Consider the following 11,436-nt stretch of genomic DNA (forward strand, 5'->3'; position numbering starts at 1 on the left):
GCTTGAAGATGTACCATTTTCAGAATGGTATGGTTCTTCTTCAACCTACAATCTTGGTGGTTGTGATGGATAAAAAGACTGATTTGAAGCTTCATTAACTTGATCAGACCAAGATTTATTTTGAAAAACTTTTACATCTCTGCTTAAAACAATCTTCTTTGTAAATGGATTATAAATTCTGTAGGCTTTTGACTACTCACTATAGCCTACAAAAATACATCTTTCACTCCTATCATCAAGCTTCTTTCTTAGCTTCTCAGGAACATGTGAAAAAGCTACTAATCCAAAAATTCTAAAGTGAGATACATTTACCTTTTTACTATCCCATGCTTCTTGAGGAACTGTATCTTGGAGAGTGGTTGTTGGAGATCTGTTGAGAACATACACTGCTGTTGAAACTGCTTCAACCCAATAATTGTTTAACAAATTCTTCTCACGAAGCATACATATGGCCATGTTCATGATTGACTGAATTTTCCTTTCTGCTACTCCATTTTGTTGTGGAGTATATCTTGTTGTGTTCTGCATTATGATTCCTTGCTGTTGACAAAATGCTTTGAAGTGATTGGAGTTGTACTCTCCTCCTCTATCGGATCTGAGTGCTTTCAAAGGCTTTCCACTATGCTTTTCTTCTTCTGCTTTGAATTATTTGAACCTTGAGAATGTATCTGATTTGTTTTTGAGGAAATACAACCATGTATTCTTGCTATAATCATCAATGAATGTCAGAAAATAAAACTACCACCAATATATGGTGTTTGCATTGGGCCACATATATCTGTATGGACAAGCTCTAAAGGCTCTTTTGCTCTAGAGGAAGATGTGGGAAAGCTGTCTCTTTTATGCTTGGACAGAACACAAATTTCACAATTACAGTCTTTTTCATTCATAGTAGGGAGACCAATGACGATTGACTGTTTCTGAAGCTGACTTAGACTCTTGAATGGTATGTGACCATATCTAGAATTCCATAGTTGAGACTCATCTATTCTTGACACATTGTGTACAAAAGATTGTGAAAGATTTCGACTTCTAAGAGTCAAAGGAAACATCCTATTCTTGGTTTTTTCAACCTTAGCTATCAGTGTTCTATTGGGAGGTTTGTTATAGATATAACATGTGTTCCCTTGAAATATTACATAATGAGGTTATGCTTCAGATTTGGAACACAATAAACATCAGGAATGTATTTTTTTCTGATTCGTTTAGTAAGAATAGGAATAATACCTTTCCTTTAGCTTTAATGCAAGAACAATCTCCAAGAGTAATTTTTGATGTTATGGAAGCATCAATATAAGAAAGCAGATTTTTGTTACCTATCATATGATTGCTGCAATCACTATCCAACAACCAAAGATCCTTGTTGTGAGTGTCTTCTGAAAGATTGCATGAAAGAAACATTGTTTCAAAGGATTCTCCTTCATTGTTGGAAAGATAGACATTGCCTCTGTGCTGATCTGACTATTTCCTTTTGCATTCATTTTCATAATGCCCAAATTTCTTGCAGTAATAACATTGAACATTATATTTGCTCTAAGGTCTGCTTTTTTGAGTTTGGTTTTAGGGAGGTCTCCATTGCTCTGCTGCATGATGATGTTCTAATCTGCCTCTGCTTTGGCCTCTGCCTTGCTTGTTGCCGCCTTTATATCCTCTACCTCTGCCTTTGCCAAAAGAGAGTTGTGCTTTGAAAGCTTGTTCCATAGAATCTTCTGTCAAGTTGAGTCTTGTTTCGTGTGCTAGAAGCAATCCAGTCAACTGTTCTACTGAGAAAGTTGTAAGATCTTTGGATTCCAGAATGGCTGTTACAACCATGTCATATTTCTTGGGCATACTTCGAAGGAATTTCTGAACAATTTTCTCATCTGAAATGGTTTCACTGATGAGCTTGATCTGATTTACTATTCCCACAACTCTAGTCATGAACTGATCCACATTTTTTGTGTCAGTCATCTTTAGGGTTTCGAACTGTGATCTCAATGTCTGTAATTTCACTGTTTTCACTGTATCATTACCTTGATACAGAGCTTTCAATATTTCCCAAGATTCATGTGCTGTGGATGCACCTGTTATCTTGTCGAAAATAGAGTCATCAACTGAGTTTTGAATCCAACATTTGGCTTTGTGTTCTTTCTTTTTGAGTTCATTCGCTGCATTCCTCTGATTATTAGTCATGGCCGCCCATGCTTCTTGAGTTGGCTCTACATATGCAGTCTGAAGTGTATCCCAACACTCTTGGGCTTGCAGAAACATCGTCATTCTCAAAAACCAAAACTCATAATTTTTTCCAAATAGAGTCAGGGTCTATGGCAAAGCATTGGAGGAAGCCATTCTTCGAATGAAAATATCCGCCTTCTCTTTTAAATCTCCTTTTCCTTTCCAAGTTTTTATTAAAAAAAAAAACTTAAAAAAAATCCTTCTACATTTACTTTCAAAATTTTTATAAAAAAAACTTAAAAAAAAATACAAACCTAATAAGCCTTTTTCTTTCCAAGATTTTATTTAAAAAAAAATTCAAAAAAAAAAAAACCTTGCCTTTTTTTAAAAATAAGCTCTTCTTAAAAACACCATTTTCAACTTCATGAAGGAGTTGTCTATAATGCGACTTTTTGGAGATTCCGGTGACGGAATCTGGTGGAAAAAATTGAGGTTAAATTTTGATTTGTATTATTTAAAATGGTTTTTTAACTGCATATTTGGATTCAGCGCCCTAAAAAACCCCTGGGCCGCTTTGATTGTGCAGAAACTAGCTATCAAACTTGCGATTCCAATAAATTGCTGCCGGATTTTGACTAAAAAAACCCACCGGAAAAGCTTCCAAAAAATCGCATTATAGACCACTGCCTTCCTGAATACCTCATATTCGCACGAGGGAATATCAATATAATAAGGTTTCGAAAATACGTGCTGATTTTGAAAATACCTTGTGACCTCGTTAAACAAGAAACTTAGAATAACGTTTGACTTTTGCTAACGCGGCGAAAATAATGGTTAGACAACGTGCTAAAGCCTTTGTCGAGAGTGAAGGCCAGCGTTAGAGTACTAACACACTATTCATCAAAACGATTTCTCCTCTCATTGCTCAAAATTAGTGGTGTTACTCATGCACTGGTTTAACTAATGGAAAGAGTTATTCTTGCAGATTTTTCTTCAATGCAGACTTCCCAACAACCTTTCAACGACTTCGCAACAACTTTTTTTATTTTTTTTCGCAGGAGGCATCATACAACTGCTTCACTTTGCTACAGTCATTGTAGAAAATATCTGCTCTTTTCTTGTGAATACACACACGTATGAAACGCTGCGCTCAACGAGTCTTATGCAACCTACTCTAATATCTACTACTTTGTAAAAGAGTCTTACACAGTCTAACCTCTGATACCATGGTAAAGAATGAAACTGAAAAGTAGAGCATAGATTGCTCTTCTCAATATTCTGAATGATTAAATTAGGTTACATTGTAAACATCAATAATAAATAACTGAAGTAAAACTCAACACCTATGGAGTAGAACTCAAGTAAGACTAAACTACTTATGACACCTAGTAGACAATAAATCAAATGTGATGACACCTAACCAACAACTAACTGACAATGAGATTAATATCTCAACAATTTTTCATGTATTCCTAAGCACAACAAATTCTCGCAAAGCTTACAAATTCGTTGCCCCTCTGCTGTCCATGCTTGCATTTCATACCTCCTTTTCATTTTAAAACGTTTGGAGAGAAAAATTTCTGCCATATTGCATTTTATGGTAAGGGATCACTGATTTCATCTTTATTTTCTTCTTCATCCTCATGTTATTCCATTGCACACCCTTTTGTTTCTTCTTCAATGGTTACTACATTCAATTTTCTCACTAGTTCTTCTATTTGATCTACAATATCTATATCTATGGTGCTCTCATAGTCCTGTGTTTTATTTGCAACATATGCTACATCAAAATTGCTTGGCTGCCTATCTATTGCCTCTGCAGTGGATGCCATACCCTTCTTAGTTTCACGGTTTTCACTAACCTCTGATATATCCTTGTTAATTTCCTCTATTTTTTCCTTTGTAATATGAGTACTACGTCACTCTCACTGGCAGGATATTCACTTTCTTCTGGAATATTTATGATATCGATAATTCTGGTACAACTTCTAATTTATTGGACACGTCCACCTCATCCATATCCCTGACTTCAGTTAAATATGTGAAACTCATTTCACCAGTATTTCTACCCTGCTTTTGAGTAAGGTATTTTCCAGAATGGTAATAAAATTACAGCTTTGGAAAGAATTTTTAGCTACTGTAATGACCGTTATTTTAGACCCAAGGCTTGCTTGTATTCACGAAGGATATCAAGAGCCTTTTGTTTGCATTATATGTAAGCATGACATTTGAAAATGATGGACCTTCCTTGCCAATCCAAACAAGCATATATTCCTCCATTTTCTGATGTCCATGCAACACCCATTTCAAACCCCCCAGTCGACACTGACAGGAGATTTTTAATGATTCATTTTGGTTCAATTTGGCCAAAAACTCATGGGACAAGTTACTTTAGTTCGTGAAGGTTGGTCATAATACAATGCATGATTTTCTAAATCTTCATCTCTATCCTTCCCAAGGATGGTTCTCACACAGGACAATGTGGGACCCATTGTTGAGCATAAAAATTCCGCAAAATTTATTGCTGTGCTCAATCTACTTCCTATAAATGAGTTAGATCCCACTGTACCCTTAAGTTGACCTATTGCATAGGCATAATCCAAACTAAAGAGGGATTTTCAATGGTTGAAAATATAGTGAGCAAGGTCTTTAGGTTTGCGCCTTAGCCAATGAAGACTTTGAGTTGTACTTAGGAGGTAGATTTCAGTTGTGGTGAGTTATTTCTAGTTTACTGAAATAATTATCAAGTTAACCTGCATAATGTTGAAGCTTTAGTTAATTGGAAGTATTCATCAATTTGACTATAATATTGGTTGGAAGTTACATGTTTAGATAGAATGAGTTAAATATTTAATCATTGATTAAAGAAAGGACGAGCTATAACTCCAATGTTGATTGGAGAAAGAAAAAATTCACTCTTAGTTAACTTTTCAGTCACCACTCGAGTTCTAAATTTGTACTTGCTTAGCTTAGCATGGATCAAATCTATAAGGAGGAGGACAAAGGCACAAGGAACAATGAATTGTTTTGTTCACAAATGTTTGTGACAAGAAAGAGCTCATAGGTTGTGAGAGAACCCTGTTTGCGGATAGCACAAAGAGCTTGTGTCCTAAGTATTAGGAGATCACAAGTACACTAGGATTTAGGAGCTGGGATCAAGGGTTGGAAAATCAAGACTAGGCTAGATTAGTAGGAGAACAAATTTGTTCTCAAGAGACACATTTCATTGTATTTGATATACCACACCGAGGAGAGGGATTTACCAAGAAAAATTATTGTGTATTTTGTGTGATTGTGTTCTTTATCTCCGGATTCCACTGCTTCTATTGTTGAGAAATTCTATTTCTTTGATGAAAATAAAGGTAGTTTTAGATTGCTCATACAAGAAGTCGCAGGGTTTCATGGAAATTCAGCATGGTATCAGAGTAGAGATCAACATAAAGACAAATTCAGCATGGTATCAGAGTAGAGATCAACATAAAGACCAACCCCAGATTGACTAGTTACCAACCCCAGATTGACTAGTTAGTGAAGAGTGAAAAACAGTTAGTAAGGCTAGCACTAGAGCTTTGAAGAGAAGGTTTTTTTTTTTTGGGTTGAGAAGAAATTTTTATGGATATTTTTAATTATGAAAAGAAAAAACAAAGGAAAAAAAAAAGAGGGCCCATTTTATTTATTTATTTATTATTATTTATTTAATTAATTTAATTTAATTTTTATTATATATATATATATTATATTTTATTTTTAATTTTTTTGAAAATAAATAAAAAAATTAAATTAAAAAAAGGGCTTGGTATTTGGCCATGCTGGCCGACAACCTAGCCGCCGACTGAGCCACCAACCAATAGAGCAGTCGCCACCGGGCAGTTGACAACCACTTGACCGACGAAGAACCCATGACACACCACGCAGAGAGGAGACCAGGTCAGGGATCCCAGACGATCAACCGACCAACATGGTGCCATAACCATTAGTCGACGTGGGTAGGAAGTTGTTTGGCCGCATCAGACAGGTTGGCAAGGCGGGAGGTTGCAGAGAACAAACACACTCATTGACAGGGATTTGGCAGGGCAACAGATCCCATCGACAACGTAAAATGGCTGAGGGTCTAGCTAAGGGTGGCCGACAACACCGACTGTCAGATTTGTCACTAAGATCGACTAGATTGCAGGAAAATTGTAGCGCAGGGTTGCATGTTTAGAGTTGTCCCATAGTAGATTACGCGGTAGCTAGCTGAGACATTATGAAAGATGTAGCTGGGTTGGTAGGGTGACAGAAAATTTGCGTCTCTAGATGGGATAAGCAGTCGTTTACGTAAAAAAACAGATAGTGAATGGGTTCAGATCTCGAGGGAAGATGCACAAGGAAAACACATGGATGTGTGGGCATAAGGGAGTTGACCCGATTGAAGGTACAGGGTATTCATTAGCAGGAGGCGTGGTCAAAACAAGGGTTTGAATGTAAATCAAAGGTGGCGAAATGATAGAGCATGCCATGGGAGTCGAATCCATAGTTCCATAGGGGAGGTATGTTGTGTTTAATGGTCGAGTTCTGCAGTCAAGCATGTAAGAGAGCCAACGAAAAAGCAGACAAGAACAACCAAAGGACACAAATCACATGGCTAGTGCTACAGACCCGTGGGTGCCAGATCACACTATCATTTATAGGGAAGAAAACACGCTAAAGGCTCGGGCATCAGGCCAAGGCAACATGCAACAAAGGGCTAAGGTAGCCATGTAGAATGCTTAAGAATGAGAAACTTATAGGAGCATAGTTCTCAGCTAAGAGGTTTCATATATAGTAGCAAAGAATTCTTCTATTTCAGAGGGAGATTTTGCAGCAGCAAAGGATGTGGTAGTGTTGAAGACAAATCCACATGGATGAGGTTTTTCCAGAAGTACCTTCCTCACTAAGAGGGACTGTTGAAAATGTATTGAGCAAGGTCTTTCGGCTTGTGCCTTAGTTGGTGAAGACCTTGATTTGTCCTATGGAGATAGTCTTCAATTGTGGTGAGTTATTTCTAGTTTACTGGAATTTTTGTCAAATTAACATGTGTAGAGTTGAAGCTTTAGTTAATTGGAAGTCTTCATCAGTTTGATTGTAGGATTGGTTGGAAGTTACGAGTTCAAATAAAATGACTTGGAACTTCAGTCATTAATTGAAGAAAGGACAAGTTATAACTCCAATGTTGATTGGAGAGAGAAAGAGTTCACTCTCAGTTAACTTATCAATCACCACTCGAGTTCTAAATTTGTACTTGCCTAATTTAGCATGGATCAAATCTATAAAAAGGAAGACAAAGGTAGAAGGAATAATGGATTTTCTTTTGCACAAAGGTTTGTGACAAAACAAAGGTCATAGGTTGTGAGAGAGCCTTGTTTGTGGAGAGCGCAGAGAACTTATGTCCTATGTAATAGGAGATCACAAGTGCTCTAGGATTTAGGAGCTGGGATCAAGGGTTGGCAAAGCAAGTCTAGGCTACATCAGTAGGAGAACAAATTTGTTCTCAAGAGACATAATGATTTGTATTTGATCAATCAATAAATACCACATCAAGGAGAGGGTTTTCCTAGTTGGGTTTCCCAAGAAAAACTATTGTGTCTTTTGTGTGACTGTGTTCTTTATCTCTGTGTTTAATTTTTATACTTCTTTTGTTGAGAATTTCTATGTCTTGATGAAAAGAAAAGTAGTTCAAATTGTTCATGCAAGCAATTGCAAAATTTCATGGAAATTCAACATTAATTGTAGTTAAATTCTCCCAAAGGCATTATGTGCAACCTCTTACATTGTTGAGGGAAAGATCAGAAAAAAAATTCCCCAAAGCACCAATGAATACGACAACAACTTCATCACTTTTGTTTGTTTTTACATGTTCATGAACATTCTGAGGAGTATAACATCCAAGTTAATTTTTAGGGCTAGATTTTTCTTTGCTATAGATAATTTCATTTACAAATTTTTCACCATTTACATATTGCATTCACCCCATAACATCATAACATCATTAGAAATTATGTAGAAAGAATAATTACGTCAACATTGCAAAAAAACATAAGGAACAACATAAGAAAAACATACACAATAGAGACACCATGATTTAGGTCCGAGACCAAGACAAAACCCATAAAGGTCATAGTCATAGCTACTACCATTCATCAACAAGGTTTCTGATATTTTCAAAGGTCACTGTCACATATACTGTTATAAGGCTGCCATCCGTAGCTGCCTTCATTGTCAAACACACTGATTTATATACCAAAGTTTATTGAGTCGAGAGGCTCATTCTACAACCCAGTATGATGTGTAAGATGTTCGTTTGTCATCAAAGTTGAAATTTTTCTTATGTAAGCCAATATAAAATTTTTTAAAAACTAAAAAAAATAATAATTATACAAAACATTTAAATAATATCTGCTCATAAAAGAAAAATTGCACATGAATAATTTGGATCCCTCTTGGCTCATGTTAGATCCTTATTTAAAATGGCTTTATGATGGTATCATATAAATCATGTATATGTAAATCACTGTCTTTTGATATATATATGGTATCATATAAATCATGTATATGTAAATCACTATATTTATATATATATATATATATATATATATATATATATATATATATATATATATATCACTGCCTCTATATATGTCACAATCTCATAGATTGTTTTCTTAGAAAATTATGGTCACATTGAGCCAAATCGATAATACATGTGAGTCATGAGAGCCATGAAGATGTAATCCAATAAAAAATATGATCTACAACCACTAACAAATGTGATCTTGTAGAATGCTATATGGATCACTGTACTCAGAAAGTATAAGCTACAAACCTCAGGGCGTATGTGTATGAGATGAATTTGAGATGTGATGCCTTAGATATGTCTTGCGATGCCTTCATGCAATGCTGATATAATGAACAAAAATGAGCTTCAGAGAGTCACTATAATTATGAACACGAACCTTAGAGTATGAGTGAGACATTGTAACAAAAATACACTCCACAAATTTATAGTGCGAGTCAGAGTCACAAGGATGCGAGATTGTGGTCCGAGACATAGTCAAAAAGATGTGAGCCGCAGATATTCCAAAGCATATGAGCCATATATATGCTGATGTATAATAGAAATTGAGTATATACGATGCCTCTATTTGTAAGAGAATTAAACCTTGGAATGAGCCTTGAATAATTATATAGCAAGATTATATAGATAATGCAGGCCCCTGTGCGAGCTATGCTAGCCATTGTGAAAATAATACAAGTAGTTTGTAACGAACCACAAACAATAGACTGAATTGCTTAAATCAGACCTTATCATTGTGTATATGAGTCAATGAAATGATCAGAGGACATAACGTGCCATAGAGAGGTGTGAGCCATTATAGAAATATACGGTGCCAAAATTAACGAACCAATAAAGAGATGCAAGCCTCAATTACTAAAGAGACAAATTTTGTATTGGAGAGTAGGATCGATCCTCTTTTTATACACATTTAATATGCCTTCAAATGTCGAACCGACTTGAAACATTTGGAGGGAAATTAAAATTTGCTTATTTAAAATATATTTTCAAATGCTTGCTCAAATAACTTTATTACATTAATAATAATGAGAGGAGTGCCCAATAATATTTTTTTGTCCATTTTAAATTCTATATTGGGGAAAGGTGGGCTTCTCTTGGGGTTTAGGTTTTCCCTTTGTGGAAATCATCCTAAAGCTGCCCAAATTTCAACACTCCATCTCAACTAGGGAGGAATTTCCATCTGTGTCCTAAGTCTCATCTCAGATGTCTTATCATAGCATTTCATCTTGTCTCATAGAAGAAGAATAATCCACAACCGACGGTAGGGGATATCGTTTAGATCCTCCAAAATCTAGAAGTCTTTAGGTCAAGTTGCATGACCTTTATCTCAACAACATTAAGAAGTTATCCATCTTAACACATCTCATATTAGCTTGTCTCTCCTTTGATCATCAACTAAACAATGATGTCTCAATCTAAAGAAGAAGAATCATCATAGGGGAGCTTCGACTTCCACCCTGTATCCACTGACAATAAGGGAGATTAATCTGCCACCTTATATATCCGATCGACAATAGGCGAGATATAAATTACCAGACGATAATAGGCGAGATACAAATTACCAGACAAGTATCAAAATAATCCTATTGTCTAATAACAATAGGCGATATACCACTTACCATGAGACGTAAGGATCACATCCATCCTATCGTCGAATGATAATGGGCGAGATACAACTTACTAGGAAAGGATCACAACCATCCTATTGTATAACAACAATAGGAAAAATACTAATTTCCATGAGAGGTAAGGGTCACATCCATCCTAATGTCTGTTGATATTCCCACCTTGATCCTAAATAATCCAGTGGTAGAACACCAAGCATCCTAGACTTAGGGAGCTCAGTTTACCAAACACATTCGTCATGGGTAAATCTAATCCAACTTAAGACTCTTTCCTACTCATTGGAAATATGAGTTGTCCTCCCCACAAGCCCATATTGTGGGTAGGATGCACACTGGGGTATACTCTATTCAGTCCAAAACATGATAGGGGGAGATACCAAACTTTCCATAAATGACAAGGATCGCACACACCCTATAGTGAAAATAGGAGAGATACTACTTACAACAAAGGGTAAGGATCACATCCATCCTATTTTCCAGAGATCCATTAACCCCAGAAGTGCTCTCCCAACTCTTGCTACACAAACAATGATCTAACTGCAGGGTGAGGCACGAATGTTATGACATGATTTTTAAGAATATAAGGCCTAAAGTGTTTGACAACCTTGTACACAATGTATTCTTTCTTTTCTATACCAGGATAATTCAATTCAGATCTTGCATACCCATACTCATAAAGGATATAGGCTGTTCGTTTTCTTGGTCACCTTTTTGAGTAAAAATAACTGCTAATGAAGAATCTGAAGCAAAATTATAGAGCATGAAATCTTTATTGAAATCAAGACTGTAAAGAGCAAGAGCCTCTGCTATAGCTTGCTTGATCTGCATGAAAGATTCCTTCTCCTCTTGGTTCCATTTATACACCACATCCTTTTTGATCATATCTTGCAATGGATTTATGATTTGGGCATAATCTGAAATGAACTTATGAAGAAAATTAATTTTTCCCAAGAATGATTGCATAAATTTCTTTCCATTTGGATATGGGATTTGCATGATGTCTTTGATGTGCTCGGGGTAAACTGTTATATCACTTTTTTCAATGATATTCCCTAAGAGATTCCA

The 11,436-nt window shown here is 35.9% G+C and overlaps 1 protein-coding gene across 1 annotated transcript; it reads right to left on the bottom strand.

Moving 5' to 3' along the window:
• Nucleotides 1-1,560: 1,560 nt before the first annotated feature.
• Nucleotides 1,561-2,256, bottom strand: LOC149144447 (uncharacterized). Its single transcript, XM_089452162.1, has one exon. The coding sequence runs from the start codon at nt 2,254-2,256 to the stop codon at nt 1,561-1,563; it is 696 nt and encodes a 231-aa protein (XP_089308288.1).
• Between the last annotated feature and the right edge of the window lie 9,180 nt (nt 2,257-11,436).

The sequence above is a fragment of the Pinus tabuliformis genome, chromosome X (assembly GCF_031772625.1).
Source record: "Pinus tabuliformis cultivar Carrire ecotype Pingquan chromosome X, CPIR1, whole genome shotgun sequence".
NCBI classification, from domain to species: domain Eukaryota; kingdom Viridiplantae; phylum Streptophyta; class Pinopsida; order Pinales; family Pinaceae; genus Pinus; species Pinus tabuliformis.